The 17,970-nt window shown below is 36.9% G+C and overlaps 1 protein-coding gene across 1 annotated transcript; it reads left to right on the top strand.

The window, feature by feature from the left end:
- Positions 1-259: 259 nt before the first annotated feature.
- sntb2 (syntrophin, beta 2) lies at positions 260-17,884 on the top strand. Its single transcript, XM_084095286.1, has 7 exons — positions 260-1,041; positions 5,442-5,643; positions 6,006-6,213; positions 10,662-10,804; positions 10,998-11,194; positions 11,994-12,172; positions 15,634-17,884. The coding sequence occupies exons 1-7, from the start codon at positions 495-497 to the stop codon at positions 15,724-15,726; spliced, it is 1,569 nt and encodes a 522-aa protein (XP_083951412.1). The 5' UTR covers positions 260-494; the 3' UTR covers positions 15,727-17,884.
- Positions 17,885-17,970: the final 86 nt, after the last annotated feature.

Raw genomic sequence — 17,970 nt, 5'->3', positions numbered from 1 at the left:
TTTGAATAAATTAATTTTAAATGAGAGAGGCGGGGACTTAAAAAAAATCTATTCTACCCATACCAAAAGAAAAAGGCAAATAGTAAATAAAGCAATAAGTCCGTTACTTCGGCGTTACAATATTTAACCATAATCAATCTGCACAGTTTTCTTCTTCCCCTGTTAAATCTCTGCTCAGCACAAACTCCAGCGGATTGTTGTCACTGTTGGCTTTAGTGAGGAGGAAGGAGACATAGTTTTAATACCCCGCCCCTCTCATGAATAATTAATTAGATACAAATCTTACGGTTATCTCCGCCGTCCGATCTAAGGATGTTTTTAATTTTATAGTTTCTTCGTGCAGTGATCACAAATTCAAAGCGCTGCAGAGATATAGCGATGTTTTAACTTATTAACAGACATAAAATCGGATCCTCTCGCTTCCTCTGGGGAAATGTGCGTGTGAGTGGGTGTGTCGAGAGAGTTTAAACTTTATGATGAGTTAAAGTTTGATCATGGCCGTGTGGACCCGCGCGGAGAAACAGGGTCATCTGGACCTGCTCCTGAGTGACCGCTGGGTCCGGGTCTCCGCGGAACTCACACGGGACACTCTCACACTGACGGCGGAGGGCGAACCGGGCGGGCCCGCGGGATTTTCGGAGCACAACTCGCATTTAAGAAACGGTGTTTCCAATGGCAACGAACAGAACCGAGATGTTTTTCAGAGCCGCGGGCAATACGACAGCCCGGGTCGGTTCAACGGGACCGGCTCAGACTCGGAGTCCAGCGGTTACTGTGACCCGGCGGGGCCGGAGGGGGTTCGGAGGGTTCGGATAGTCAAGCAGGAGTCCGGCGGACTGGGGATCAGTATTAAAGGGGGTCGGGAGAACCGCATGCCCATCCTCATATCAAAGATCTTCCCCGGTTTAGCGGCGGATCAGAGTCGAGCCCTGCGCGTCGGCGACGCGATCCTGTCCGTCAACGGCAGCGACCTCCGCGACGCCACTCACGACGCGGCGGTACAGGCGCTGAAGAAGGCCGGGAAGGAGGTGACGCTGGAGGGTAAGACGATCACTCGAGCCGCGTGGATTCAGCAGGCCCGCACGAAGCGTCTGAGAATGACACACAGTTGATAATTAATTTAGGCATTATTTTGAGTTCAAACTGTTTTCAACTAGTAAAAAATGTTAATTTTATTCTTTTAAAAGAAAGATAATTCAGGTCGATAAGAGGCCCGAGTTACATTAACATTTGAAAATCACTTAGAGAAGTTATGAAACTTATAGAAGTACATGAATGTTCTGGTAATAAGCAGATCATCTATCTTGCTCCAATAGCAGATGATTATTAATGTTTCTCCAAACATCCGGCGGGAATGTGTGGGAATGGGATATAGAGAGAGGGAGATTGTGAAGACATCTCTGTTTATCGATTTTCATCATTTTTAATGTCTCCACAAATTCATAATTTCATTTTGTTCTTTACAATTCCTATTTTTTTATGGAATGCTGCAGTATTTATTATAAATTATAATACATTTATTTCATTTATTTTGTAATAAATGTGTATTTTTATCAAAAACAATTACATTAATTTAGTTTGCAACACCCACTTTCAACAATCCAATCGATTCTCAATGGACAAAATCAAGTTCAACCCTACTTCATGCTTTTTATTGTTGTTGTTTGTTGACGGAAACATGGCTATTCACACCGATATCACAAATCGATTTGATTTCAAATCACAAGCTCTTGATTTAATTTTGATTTGTTTGGATGTATATGGTACAGCACATGTCAGTTTTTCATTAGTATCTTAAATCATTTTTTAAACTATATATATATATATATATATATATATGCATATGCATATGCATAACTCATTCCTAATCGAATAGACCACCCCAGTGCAACAGAGATATGGAGACTGACGGTGAGGTATGTGGAGCAGGTCCGCATGAGATGGGCTCTGCTCACAGTCACACATACATTATCCTCTGTGGCACTGGCCTAATTAAAATCAGAATTATATTTGATGGTCCTGGTGGATCTAATGAGATCTTAAAATGGCTTAGAAATGATCCCATGATGCTGCACAATACCAGTACTGGAATATTCCACTGGAAAACTGAAAAAGATGTGCATTTACAACACCGACATTATTACACTGAGGTGAATCAGCGATGAGTGATTAATTCAGCTATGATTAGTGAGAAGGTGAGAAGAGCTTGCAGGAGCAGGATACTGACACAGACTATAATCCTGAAATGAAGAGAAATATATCCAGCCATAATTAGCAGCTTTCAATAAAAACATAACCCAGTGCCACACTTGATAGTTCAAGAATCACTCTTCTAGGGTTTGAACCCGCAACCTTTGTGTTATTGACCTAATTGGTCGCAGATAGGTGTTGTTGCTGCTAAATTTTATCTATTTTTTAAAAATCTTTTTTAATTGGAGGGGTTTTAATCTGACCATAGGGTTTGAAAGTTTTTCTTTTAAACAATTGTGAAGTAGCTTTCTTGCTGCTTAAAAAATATAATTTTCAGGGAATGTAACGCATATGCCGCCAGAAATCGGTCATTATTATTAAAATTAAATGGCTTTGCCAGTGCAAATTGCTGTCAGTGTGAATGCACACCATAGTTCACCCAGAATTCATGAAAATCATTTACTCGGTCATGCACATTTACTTCAGGAGAACACAAATGAAGAATTTGGTAAAATGTTTCCATCTATGAATGTTTCCAGACTGTTGATGTTTGTAAAAGCACATACAGCCACCCTTATTCTTGTCCTGCAAATACTTGCATGCGTTCATCTATCCAAACTGAATTCCTCAAATGTCTTTGGCTCAGCCAAGTGTTTTTCTGCTCAAGTATCATTGAGAAACTATGTTCGTGTGTGTGTCTGTGTTTTTTCTTCTTACAGTCCTGTATGTCAAAGCTTCTGTAACAATTAGCTAAATGCATCAGCTTTCCAAACATTTAAATATAATGTAAGAATTCAAGTATTTTATGTAGGTCATTAACTTTAATTTAATTAATTAACTTTAACTTAGGATTTTAATGTGGCTTTTGGATCTTCCTGGTAAATGTTAAGCTTTCCAATGCATGCAAACACAAAAACACAGTCGTACTTTACATCATAAAAAGTAACTACAAGAACATTCTGTAAAAAGAAGTGAAGTAAAGCAGTTTTTAGGGAGTAATGCAATATTGTAACACATTAAATTTAAAGGGGTGGTTGATTATGATTTCACTTTTCTAACTTTAGTTAGTGTGTAATGTTGCTGTTTGAGCGTAAACAACATCTGCAAAGTTACAATGCTCAAAGTTCAAAGCAAAGGAAGATATTTGCTTTTAAATTGTATTCTTTTTGCTTTTATTCACCTTCTTTCCTACATTTAGATAGGTTGGCAAATGCATTTTTGTCTCAGTGCATGCATTGTTTTAGTTTGACGGTCGGCGCTAGCTTAGCTTAGCTTAATGAATGGAATCCTTTGTTGCCAGCTAGCATGTCCTGAGTAAAAGTGATAAAAAAAACTAACCCTCCCCCCACCTAATTACTTCTTGTGGCCTGCGTATTCACAACGAGTACAAATAGCGATGCAGATTAACACTAGGCGAATTCCTAGGCAGATATTGACTTGGGACTATATTAGGGGGAAGCACAGGCGAAGCACTGCTACTTGGGCGCAGAGATATCAGCAGCAGCAGCTCATTTGCATTTAAAGGAACAGACACAAAAACGGTGCATTTTACTGTAACATGCTATATAAAAATATCTGTGGGGTATTTTGAGCCAAACCTTCACATACACACTCTGGGGACATCAAAGACTTATTTTACATCTTGTGAAAAGGGCATTATACCACCCCTTTAATAGTAACATTCTCCTTGGTTTTGGAGTCACAGTTCAATATGAGTTCGGTACAACAGGAAAAAGCAACAAATCCCCAATGCTAGGTTTCTTTTCATGTATTTTGCGCAGACAGTAGTGCAAATTACAGTTTGTTCCACCTAGCGGCATTTAGTCCCCCCTGAGGTAGTTGTACGAACTATTTGCTTGTCTTTCTTATTGTATAGCTTATTATACTTTAAGTAAGGGATAATGTACATCCAGCCGGTTGTTCTCTCAGAATAAACTCCCGACAGGGTGATGAGGACCCCGACGCGAAGCGGAGTTCAAGTTCAAACTAGACGGACGTTTAAGAGATACATATACAGTCTTACCACTTAATACACAGCATTTTCCCACATAAATAATTATGGAGATAAGGGATATTGATTTCAGATTAAACTGTTTTAAAATCGTACCTGTTTGTTATCCTATAATCCAACAGTGTACAAAACAATAGTCACAAAATGGCAGCAGCTGCGTTTGTATGAAACGAGAGAGCGAGTCCACAATACTGGATGGCATAATTAAATAACTTTACACAAAATATTGATTTGACTGAGTTTTAATATTTTATCAGCTCACAAAATGCAAAAACTTCCACCAAGAAAAAACGCTCCTAGCAGGCGTATAGCGCTGCTGACTTCAGTGACCCGGATGAGCCTGCGTTTCTGTTTTCAGCGGCTGTTATCTGGGAATAACATACCGCTGGATGGCACGATTGACCAATCAGAATCAAGTATTCCACAGAGCCGTGTAATAATAATAATAATAATAATAATAATAATGTTGATCATTAAAACTGACATTTAACAAAAAGATATATGGTTGTGTCATTTTATTTTATTTTACATGTCCACAGTGATAATCAGAGATAATCAGTGACTATTCGTGTGTGACTATTCGTCATCTGTCTGTATACACCGAACCTTGACATCCGTACCGTGACAGTTTGGGACGAATACATGTACCGTTACACCCCTACCCAACACTGAATATATATATATATATTTATTCCTAATATCTTTATTATTAATCTGTATAGTATCTTTATTCTGTTCATTTCTTTTATGTTTAAAATAAAAAATGCATGAAATACACGATTTTTATCGAACATCCTCAATATAAATATCCACATCCTTCCAAAACAATTTTTAAATCTTCCAGAACATGCTTGACATAAAAACAAAAACTAGATTTGAAGTTTAACAATAAGATTTGACGTTGTTCCACCAAACTGCTCTCTATTGGTTAGAGGATTTTTTTCTCCAAACATCCCTCTATCATTCTTTTTCGTAGCTTATTAGTGTTGTTTTTTCATATTCATGCATGTTTCTTTAGTGTTTTAATGTGTCAATAAACTTTAAGAAGCAGCTACAATATGTTTATATAATGCAGTATGTATGAAATGGATTAGTGTGTGTGTGTGTGTGTTATTACCCCTGGGCTGTACAGTGCGACCTATATGTGATGAAATGAGAGCCTTGTCAGTGAATGCAGTCTTTTTCTTTTGGATGTTCCTGATAGTGACCTGTCAGTTAAGGCTGTGTTTTTTGTGTGCAGTGAAGTACATCAGGGAGGTGTCTCCACTCTTTAAGAAGTCCTCAATGAGTGCAGATCTGCCTTGGGATGGACATCTTCAGTCTCCAAACCTCAGCGGCAGCGACGAGTCGCCCAAGAGCAGTGTAACTCGTGACAGAAAGGTCATCCCGCTTAAAATGAGCTTCATCAGCCGAAACCTCACCATGCCTGACCTGGAAAACAGGTGTGTGTGTGTGTGTGTAAGATTACAAAAGTAACCAAAAGCAGAATTTTGTTCCTGGGGTTGACTATGTCATTTGGATTTGAATCTCATAAAAACATTTCCAGGTTATGTTTCACGCCGAAATTAACTCTAGCTTGCTGTGAATTATTAGTTCAACCAAAATAGCATTCATGCTATTACAATAATGACAGTATTTGCTTATAAAAATAGTGAAATAAATACATAGAAACTAGGGTATTATTTTGTACATTCAAAAACATCGATACTCAACTCATTACTTTCAAGAAGTACTGATTATATAATTACTTGTAACCCCAGCACTGAAATGAGAACTGTTTTCAGTACTGCTTTGTTTTGTACAGGTTGCTGGAGCTTCACTCTCCGGACGGCCAGCACACTGTGGTGTTGCGGTGTAAAGACGGGGCCACTGCTCACTCCTGGTTCACGGCCATCCACACAAACATTGCTGCCCTTTTGCCACAGATGCTGGCCCACATCAACTCCTTCTTGAGCAACCCTAGCGCCAACACACACTGCACGCTCAAACACATCGGCTGGCTGGCAGAGCAGGTATCTCACACACACACACACACACATGAAGGGTTTTCCTGTTAGAACGGTGTTGTGTTAGGGCCTCCTAAGTTAATAACTAATGATCTTCGCAATGGAAGTGAATCAATCAATCAAAAAATGTACTTTAGCTGGACAATAACTTTATCCTAGAGCTGTTGTAAAGCCTAAACAATCTGTTACAGTAATTTCCTATTATCACTGTAAAGCTGCTTTGAAACAATCCATATTGTTAAAAGCGCTATATAAATGAAGGTGACTTGACTTGACTTGACACATATACACCGAATGTCTCTTGCATTCTGAGGTCAATCATGACATGCAGCTCAAAAAACATGTGAAGTATATGGTCACTTTATCAAATCTTTTGTGATCCTCATTAACATGTACAAATAATAGCTGATGCAGTCTAGTAAATGTAAATATAAAATTTTGGCTTCTTTAACTCTTTCCCCACCATATTCACAAAACTTTAATGGCCCGCAGAATATTTTGTTTTATGAATATGTAAGGCTTGTGCACAATTCAGAATTGAATTGAGAATGACTCCTTAATTCCAATTCAATTCTTGAATTTGAATTGAATTTGAATTGATGTCAAAAACAGTATCTAGAATTACAATTCGAATTTGAATTAAAGGAAGCAGAATTGCAATTCAATAAAAATTCAAAGAAATTCATATACATATTTTAAGTGAAGTGTTTAACAATGAAGCTTTACAGTATATGTCAGATATGATTGCATTATAAATTATATTAGTTTGAACTACTTGTGCAGATTACATTAAAAGGATATGTTTTCCCCCAGCAATGAATGTTAAAAGCAATGTTAAAAACAAAACTAATTAAACAACATTGAGGGGGTAATTTATTTCAAGAATTTGATCAATATCTATTTTAGAACAAAATGTATGCAGGGTTGAGGAGTAAATAGTTACGTGAAATGAAATTTCTGTTATTAAATTACAAAATTAATGTAATTGTATTCAGTTGTATTACTGATGTCAAATGTTTAATTCAATTAGTTACTAATCAACTTAAAACGAAATTGCTTTGCATTGATACAGTTATCCAAATAAAGTAATCTAAACCACATTTATAATGGGTAACTAATAACAGTAAGCAATAACATTTCCAAAGTAACCTTCCTAACACTGAATGCATGCGAGACTCAACACATTCTTTCTGTTGTGTGACTGTGTGGAATTTCTTTGAATTGCCATGAATTTAATTCCACTTCCTGTCATTCCAGTTCAAATTCAATTCAACGTCCTGTGGGGTGGAGTAAATTCAATTCAAATTCCAATTCATGAATTGAATGGAGGCCAATTCTGAAATTCTGAATTTTGCAGCATAGAACCTTTTAACCTTCTAGCTTCATTTGTTCTTTTTTATTTATTTATCTACACTTGAATGTGGGTAAGTTTCATATAAAAGCAAAACAAAACCACATTTCAAAGCTGAGAAAATCGTGTTTTTGTCAAAGACTGCCACCTGGTTCGGATTCAGAGCGATGATGAAAACATAGATTGAGTAGATCAAGTCCATCAACAAAAGCTTGCTCCGTTGTGCATCTCTTTGTGTGTTCGACGTCTTCCTCGGTAGAGGTGGGCAGAATGATCATATTTCTGTTTCACGTATAGTCATTTATATTTGTAGTTATTCTGGAAAATCAACAAAAAGGGCTTTATATAGTACATAATCTCAAATGAAATTACTTCACCTTGTTTGATCTTTCTTTTACTCTGTAAAATTATTTATTTGGTAAACTATATTGATAAAAATAGTAAACGAAACACACTCAACTTTTAGATGAACTGCCCTCAACTGATTGATATTAAATACAACTCGTAGGTGCAATTAAACTTTAAATAAAGTTGCTGAATTATTTTTAAATCTCATGTTATTGTTTTACTTCATCAATCAGTTTATATTATCTAATTATTTTTATATTAAACTAGTCTATTCTTATCTTAATAAATGACATTTACTTCCTTTTAGTTTTGTAGGATGTTAGTAATGTTAGTAATATTATTTAAATGTGTTCCCCGGTACAGTTCTGCTTATTATACTGCGTTTTTAAGGGGCTTGTTTTGCTCTTTTTTTTGGTGATAAATGGCAACCTTTCACCATGAGAGGGAAGAGTTCAGAAGTAACTAGAAGGAGCTGAATGCAAACTGAACAGCAGCTTCTGTTAGTCTTGACTAAGTAGTTTAAATTATACACACCTTGTAACTGCATCATTATTTTACTGTAACCCTTTGAAGACTGACACACCGCCGCTCAGCCTTTCATATTCGCCTCTGTGTGTGTGCACACGCGTGTCTTTTGCATCATTAAAATGCGATCGGTTAATTTGAATGTCAAGTTGAGAGGTGTGTCGAATCAAAGGAAGATTTTATCAGCTGGTTCCAATCAGTGGCCGACTGGAGTTAGAAAATTATAATGCGCGCTGTTGCATTCTCAATATTTAGTCATTTTGCCTCAGATACAGGATTATGTATATGGAAGTAAAATAAGGCCAAATGTTTTTGAAACAAAAAAGCTTGTTGATTTGCACTAATTGAAAAAAATATGCATTGCAATAAAGTGCTTGCATTTTAATGCATTGTATTTTTAGGGCTTGCATTTTTATAAGCTGAAATTCAACATGGTTTAAAGGTCCCGTATTATGCCCCTTTTCACAAGATGTAAAATAAGTCTCTGATGTCCCCAGAGTGTGTATGTGAAGTTTCAGATCAAAATACCCAACAAATAATTTTTTTACAGCATGTTTAAATTGTCATTTTTTGGGGCTCAGAAAAACGAGCTGTTTTACTGTGTGCCCTTTAAATGCAAATAAGCTGCTGCTGGACGACCCAGGGGGCGGAGCTTCATGAGCTCGCGCTCAGTCTCTCAGGACAATTTCATCTCACGGAATGATGATAATATCAGAAACTCTCAGTAACGGTGTTCATTTCGAGTCGGACAATAATGCCTACAGAGTCAGAGTGCTGTATAGAGATGGAACAGGTATAGTTTAGTAGTTTAATTGCGGTTATTATAACGTATTTGTCATCTGCTTGTATGTATCCATTATTACTAGCCTACAAGTCTGCTGTTTCGGACCAGGTCCGAATGATGATCAAACATATACTGATGAGTTTAATAAAGTTTATTGTACATCACACAAAAGATGAAGCGTCAGTTTTACTTCAGAAAATCACCGTAAGAGCTGAGTAAACACAGTAAGTTATAAGAAGTGTGCAAGTACATAAACGAATTTCGGTAGAGTTGAGGGAGCATTCCTGTGGGCGGAGGTTAGTCAAAAAACTGTTCAACTGACGTCATTAAAGAAGGAAGTAGAGGGTTAGTCCAAACGGGCCGTTCGATGTAGGTGACTTATGTTAAATAAAATATCTCGCTTGGCATTGAACTTTGAGCTTTATAATTTTACAGATATTATTTATACTCTAACAACAACATTACACACTAACTAAAGTTTGAAACATGGGATCACGACGAACGGGACCTTTAAGCTGTGAATATTTCAATTCAAAAACATTTCACACACATTTTCATTATTAAAAATTCAATAACCCATACTCGCCTTTCAGATTTCACTTCCAAAATATTAATTCTGTTTAGAAATACAACCTATAATATTCGACAGGCAATTTTCAACCAATTTTATTTCACTTTACAAATTCGCTTCTACAAATTCAGTGGTTCAAATTCAACAGAAAAATTCAACATTTCACATCCGGGAACTGCAGGAAAAGCAGTAGAGTGTCAATGCATGATCTCCGTAGCTCCGTAGCATCATGTCTGACACCTACATGAACACTTTACGGTTCGTTTTATGACTGTAAGTCATTCTTCTCAAATACTATTGAGGTTAGAAATGTGTATGTCAGTGTCGTATGTAACTTTAGACGGTCTCTAACAAACTGTTTCGTCAGTATATCACTGGGAAATGCTAAGCATGAAACTTTGCGCATTAAATTCATATTCTGAGTCCATCTGATCACGAGCTGAGCACGCATCGCATCAGATTAGAATTTTAGTTTGTTTGACAAGCTTTGCCAAAGCAGTAACGCAAAACACAACATTAGAGACCTTTTATGTTATTATTTTAAAGTTTTTTTAAAACGTTTTTTTAAAACTTCTTTAAAAAAAAGAAGTTTAAAAATATTTTCGGTCCATTATGAAACTTTTGAAACCAGAGTCTATCTAATGAATGGGAAACACCGGTGTGTGTGCCGGTAAAGTTGGATATACCGTACTTGTATATCCACATTTTTTTATTTAAAGCTGTGCGATAATATATTTGCATATAGTAATGTTCCAAGCAAGACAGTTGCCCAGTTTACAGCATTAGTTGAGAGATATTTTTTCCTCTGCATATGGAAACTGTATGGATTATGATTGTATGGATTATCAGTGGCTGATTGTTGTGTTTGTGTTTAGCTTGAGCTGGATGGCGGGCGGCATCAGCACAGACGTGTCGTCATGGCGCTCACAGAGAAAGACATCTTGCTGTTCCAGTCAGTGCCGTGGACGTATGAGAGCTGGACCTCTCCTCTCTTAACACACCCACTACTCGCCACACGGTAAAACTCTAGCTTTAAGCATTCGTAATTTAGTATTTCCACCCTATCTGTGACCCCTCCATTAAAACAGGCTACTTAACATCTTTTTTTTTTATTGTCTTCCCGCCATTTTATTAAAATATAGATAAGTTTAGCCTCTGAATAAACTCACACTGCTCTGCCTCGGCTGTTTTGTATTTGGTTCTGTCCACAGGCTAGTTCACTCAGGCAGCGTCCGCAGTTCTCCGGCTCTGGGTGGAGATTTGGTGTTTGCTACACGTACAGGCACAGGTCGAGGGATCGAGTCTCATGTGTTTCGTGTGGAGACACACTGGGATCTGTCCACATGGACACGTGCACTGGTGCAGGGCGGACATTCGGCTGCTGAACTCATCAAAGAGGTTTCCATAGGTGTGTGTGTGTGTATGAGTGTGTGAATAGCTCGATCTTCTGGTGACATATGCAGGACTTCTCCAACCATTTAGTTCACTTAAACCCCGCCCCTGCAAGCTTGTGTTCATTTGCCTCAAGTTTTGAGTGCAACACCCACATCTTAACATCCAATCAACAACAGCCTCGGTTGAAATGTTAATAAGTTAATGTTTATTTATTTAGTTTTGATTGTGGTTATGATGGTTAATAAATGTTCACTGTACCGTATCATACCAATTGCACTGAAATGATGCAGTTTTTAATCACAAGACTTTTTGTAATTTAACAATTAATGAATGAATGAATGAATTAAAAGACAGATACAATGCTTTTAATTAATTCATTATTTAAAATGTACTTTTAATGTTATACACTGAATGGATATTAATCTTACAAGAACCAGAATAAAGTGTAAGTCACACTTTATTCTGGTTATTGCGAGATTAATATCCATTCAGTAAGTACAACATTTTAAGTACATTTTATTGAGAATTCTGTCCAAATTCAGTCCAAATTCATTCCTGTGGGATGTTCTGTAACACTTGTCTGAGTAACCATGGGGCTTAGCACAGGGATAACTGAGTGGGAAAAAAGCTGGATTGAGAGATCTTACTGTATTTGCCTCTTATTTTCCTGTGGTGTGGAACAATAGCTGGCTGGAGGAAATGTTGGAAATATTTAGTGTTTTCCTTCCTGAGTTCCAGCCAGGCAATAAAATAGTCACATTAATTCACCCTCTCATGGTTCATATCTGTGTATGTTTGTCTGCACTCCTCAGGCTGTGTGTTGAACGGACAGGACGTTTGTCTGATCCTGCATTATGACAGAGGTTTCACCGTGACACGGGAATCTGGTGAATCTGTGCTGTTTCACTTCCCCTATGAGCGGCTCAAAATGTCTGCAGATGATGGGGTCAGGAATCTTTACCTGGACTTTGGTGCTCCAGAGGGCGAAATGGTATGACATGAAATATCATATTTACCTGTGATGATGTCATGAGATGGACATACAATTCTGAAGTCCCTAATGTCATTAAGAATGAAAGTCTGCTGGTCTACTCTGACTTCTGATCTAATGAGAAATATATAATATATTTAGGGGTGTAACGGTACACAAACATGACGGTTCGGTACGTACAGGCATTTTTACTGCGTGATAAATATAAGCAGCACGGCACAACGGTTCATATGTTCATTGTCTCTAAATTATGACCAGAAATTGATGAATATTAAGTCTGCTGTTAAAATCAAATAAAGAATCAATGTAGAAGAATAGTTATTATGTGCAAACAGCGGGAAACTCTGTATATTTATGCAGTGTGCGCATGTCAAAAAATCTATTCTGATTTGAAGCTTGTTGACATAACCCACACATCGACCTGATCACTTGTTTAGCGTTCATGTAAACACTACATTCAGATTCATCAATGGCAATGAATTCAGGGTGTCATAAACACTCAACAATCCTAAGCAACTTGTGTTTTTGTTGTTGCTCACTCTTTTTTTCTGTTTTCTGCAGCAACTGAGCACTTTTCATATTCCTTATCCTGGCTGAAGCACTTTTGTTTCAATCTATAAGAATAATATAATCAACATATGTTATAGTTTAAAGTTAAAGATATTAATATTAATAAGTTGAGAGTCTTAAGTTTATTTGACAGTGATTTCACATTTCTTGTTTACGGCTAAATACAAATAGAAGATTAACATACATTTATTTGTACCATTTTTATTTCTAAAATATGATATAGTTTTATAGCAAGAGGGTTCAGAGACTTGGCAAATTCATTTTTCAGAAGTTTGTAGGTACAGACATTCGTTGTGGAGGCTTTTATATTGTTCATATCGATATCGGAATTGTACCGCATCGACCGAAATTAAGAAATATATTGTGATATAAATTTTGGCCGTATCGTCCAGCCCTACTCTAAATGCATCCTTAGTTTCCTGTGCAATGAAGGAAATAACAGATGGATCCTTGCCTATCCCAAAATTCATCGCGCACCAGTGACAACAGGATGTTCTTTGAGAGAAATTGCCTAATTACATGTTTAAACATCAGTATTGTGTTTCAATTTATATCTGTATTTAATCTAAACATCTAATGATACAAATGTAAAAATAAAACACCCTTTAAATCGGTTCAAATGTTGACTTATATCTTACTAAGATGCAATTATATATAGTTTATACTCTATTATATACAGAGATGGACCATGGTGAACATATTTAGACAGTTTGTGAACCTCTGTTTTGTTTTCAGAGTTTAATATAACTTTCAAAAAAGTCCATTACAAACGCTAGTCACTCATCAAGGGCAGCTGGCGAAAAGAAAAGAACAATCTTCCGTAGGCCAGACCGTCCCATTTATGGAGACCTTTATGGCCTTCGAAGTCTGTTTCCTTTAAAGAATGCACTCTCAAATCCAAACTGGGACACGGCTATAGTCTTGCATCCATTTTGACATGCTTTTCGTCAAATTAATGTGTGCGTTATTTGAGAACGGTTTGTTTTATAAAAAAGCTTTTGATAATTTTTTTGCCAGCATGGTCTGAATATGATCAGAGCCAATTATACTGAAAAATGAATGAGCTGGATATGAATCTAGGATAAATTTGAAAAGTGTATTTATTTATTTATTTGGAACATTGAAATCAAATCATCTTGAGAGGAAATAGGTTTTTTTAGCCCTTAGGATTCAAAAGTTATTAGCATAAACATGAGAGCTACTGTTGGTGGCACTAGAGGGATTGAGTTAGATACTCCAAATTTGCAGTGGTTAATGTTGATACTGCACATAATTTACGCTATATGGTCAAAAGTATTGGGACTCTTAATTTTTGAATTTAGTTGTTTCAATCAAACCCATTGCCTGTGGTGCTGTGATAAGATGCCAGCTTTGCAATAAGTCAGTTTGTGAAATTTCATCCCTGCTAGAAATTCCACGGTCAACTGTGAGTGATATTATTGGACAGTGGAAGCATGTAGTAACAGCAGAAACTCAGCCACAAACAAAGCAGAAGACCACGTAAAGTCACAGAACGAACTGGTCATCGAGTGCTGAGGTGCATGGTGCGTTAAAGTCACCAAACTTTCCAAACTTTTATTGGCATTAATATCAGCACAAAAAACTGTGAGGCGGGAGCTTCGTGGAATGGGTTTCCATGGTCGAGCAGCTGCATGAAAGCCTCACATCAACAAGTTCAATGCCAAGCGTCGGACGGAGTGTGTGAAGCACATCACCACTGGACTGGAGCAGTGGAAACTTCGAATCACGCTTCTCTGTTTGGCAGTCTGAATGGTCTGGGTTTGGCGGATGCCAGGAGAACGTTACCTGCCTGACTGCATCGTGCCAACTGTACAGTTTGGTGGAGAAGGGTGTTATTGAGTGTGGGGCTGTGTTAGCTTAGGACCCTTACTTCCAGTGAAGGGAATCTTAATGCTTCAGCATGCCAAGACATTTTGGACAATGCTATGCTTCCAACTTTGTGGGACAGTTTGGGGACGGCCCTTTTCTATTCCAGCACGTGTCCCAGTGCACAAAGCAAGGTACATAAAGACATGGTTGGCTGAGTTTGGTGTGGAAGAACCTGACTGACCCACACTGAGCCTCAACCCCATCCAACACCTTTGAGATGAACTGGAACGGAGATTGCGAGCCAGGCCTTCTCGTCCATGATCAGTGTCTGACCCCTGATGCTCTACTGGATGAAAGGGCAAAAAATCCTCACAGAAACACTCGAAATCTTGTGGAAAGCGTTCTCAGAAGAGTGGAAGCTGTTAGAGCTGCAAAGAGGGAAACAAGCCGTCCATATTAATGTCTATGTATTTTGAATGCAATGTCATTGTTGGTGTAATGTTCAGGTGTCCCAGTACTTTTGTCCATATAGTGTATGTGTGGACTCATAATCAACATTTCAATTTAGATGAATCGCATGTCATAGGATATCACAGGACAATTTCAAATGAATGTGAAGATATCATTTGCAGCTTAATGCTTTATTTACCTGAAGCATTTATCTTAAGGTCCTTTTCATTTTATCATATGTAATAATAATAATAATAATAATAAACTTTATTTTATATAGCGCCTTTAAAGCAGTTTCTCAAGGCACTTTACACAACAAAAATACAAAAAGAGAGAAAAAAAACAGATAGAAATACAAAGCATACAAAAAACAAGAACACACTAGAATACAAAATAATTAAAACCGCCAAGAAAAAGCTAACCTAAAAAAAAGAGTTTTTAGATTGGATTTAAAAATGCTTAGATTTTGTCCATCTTTAATATGAGAAGGAAGTGCATTCCGGAGTCTAGGAGCATCGGGTGAGAACGCCCTCCCGTACAGATCGCAAACCAAAATGTTTTGTAGAAAGGAAACTAAAGTAAGGACTTTTTTCTTGTTTTCTCTTTCGTAGGTGTTTGAGCTTCACTCGGGGCCGAAGCCTGTGGTCTTCGTGCTTCATTCCTTTCTCTCCGCCAAACTGGCTCGCTTGGGACTGCTCACATAAAACCTACAGGAAATGATCGAGGTTCCTTTATTTCTTTGCTTTATTGACAGCTACTATTTTACTCAAGCAGTGTTTTCATAGTTCCACTTGTCCTCTAGCCGACACATTTGTTCAGTTGTGTGTGTGTGTGTGTGTGTGTGTGTGTGTGTGTGTGTGGCTTTCTAAAGCAGAATACAATCTTATTTTCCTCTGATCAGGAACACCAGTCGTGCCTTTTCATCTAGAGTCAACAAGCTTTTACAGATATTTTTTGAGGCTTAAGATCACAGTAAAGCTTTGCAAAATAACCAAAATGAATACTATTCTTGTATTATCTATGTTGTTTTTCATGTAACTCTCTTGTATTTATGTTTATATATGTATTGCATGGCAAAGACTGTTACATCTATGTGTTATAATCTTAATGAATGTCAATTGAATATGGCAGTAACAGACTGCTGTTCATGCAGAAATGAAGCTTTAAATACATTCTCTCATGACTGACCAAAAATAACCTCCCTAAAGTTAAAATTCTCCTCTGTAAGGTGTTAAATAGGATTAATTGAGTTCAAAGAATATTTTGAAATCAATATAAAGTATAGGAATGTTTTATATCTGTTCTTTACATTTCATGAAAAATATTTTTTCTCACTTATGACCAAACCAGCTCCAGGCCTTGATTATTTTTGTCCTTTTCCACACTGTACATTAATGTACTGCTTCTTGATCCGCGTTAGATAAGTGATTAGTCCTCATTACGGGATTCCCAACTCACTAGAAATCTGCAAATATCAGTGAATTTTCTGATTTCCATGTTTCGAAATGTGAAGAAAATGAATGAACTTTGAAATGAAAGAAATCATGGAGAAATTATTTCTATAGTAAATTGAATTTTTTTTTTCTAGATATAATTAGCTCTTAAACAACTTAGCCTTTTGTGAGTACAATCTTTATAAAACAACTTTTAATCGTCCGGTTATCATGCAAGACTGAAAAGGTCATGGGAATTCATTGGTCCGAAGGTGTGGCGACCATGTTATTAGCACTGATATGTGGTTTGTTTTGGCAAATTCGCTTCGTCTTATCAGTAATATCAATTATAGCATCAGTATATATTCTTTATTAACATATTAACTTTTTATGTAATGCATGTAATGCAAACTGAGTTAGAGCTCATTATCTCCGATAGTAACCAATCTTTTCAGCCTTTAGACTTTGCAAAAGCAATCAGACGCCATATTGGGGCAGTACTGAAAACAGGCCTTCGAAACCTTCACTGCATTAGACAGCATGCAGAATGGAGGCAGTATGTTTTTGTAGGAAGAGAATATGAACAATATGACAATGTATAGAAGTATTAATGTCTTTTAGATGATTGTATGAACCGCATTCCTTCACAACCGTTGCACAAGGTAAACAGAAGCAATATTTTAGCATAAGAGTCACTCCACAAGTAAGATGGTTAGGTCCTTTTTCTTTTCTTTTTTGAAGGACCACAGATACAACCTCTGTGATGTGTTTAAGTGCCCTTCAACTTTTATAGTCTATTGTACGCACTAATACAATAAATATTTGAAAATGAGAGGGAGTGAATTTGTGAAAATTCAAGTGAATTCTTATTCACACCGAGACCTTCTTGGTTTCTTCTAAAGTGTCTATTAAAATAAAAGATGACACTTTTGGCTGTAATTACTGATTTTTTTTCTCGCTCTCTGAGGTTGGTGATCCGTCATAGTTTTGGACATCTTATGTGCTGCCTCATTATTTCATTAATGTAATGATGTCAGACCTCTTACTGAGACCCATTGCTTTGTGCATTGTCTTAACTATGAAACTGTGTTAAAAACACTTGGCCAGGTTAATAAATTGCTCTTGTGTAAGTGATATGTTTGGACTTGTCATCAGCCTAATATTTGACATGACAATGAATGTACTTTATAGACCCATAGATACATGCCTCATTTCATTATTTGTGTAGGGGTTTGAGTTGATAGATTGATTCTTCTTTATTTTGAGGAAATGTTTAAACCAAAGTTCACTTGTGGCAGCTTGCAGTACACAATCAAATGCAAAAAAGCAAATTTGTTTGTGCGTGTATGATAACTCAAAGCCTGTAACCAGAAGCTATGCATTATGTCTGTATGTAGATTTCATATATAAATAAAACATCCTAATTAAATGAGTGATATATTCAATTCCATTACATGACATTATTTTATATTATATTATATTATATGATTTTATTAAGCTATGGAACAAATGTGT

This window comes from Abramis brama (genome assembly GCF_963993115.1).
Source record: "Abramis brama genome assembly, chromosome: 20".
Classification (NCBI taxonomy): domain Eukaryota; kingdom Metazoa; phylum Chordata; class Actinopteri; order Cypriniformes; family Leuciscidae; genus Abramis; species Abramis brama.
Note: the sequence above shows the minus strand (reverse complement) of the source record. Positions and strands in the feature narration are given on the sequence as shown.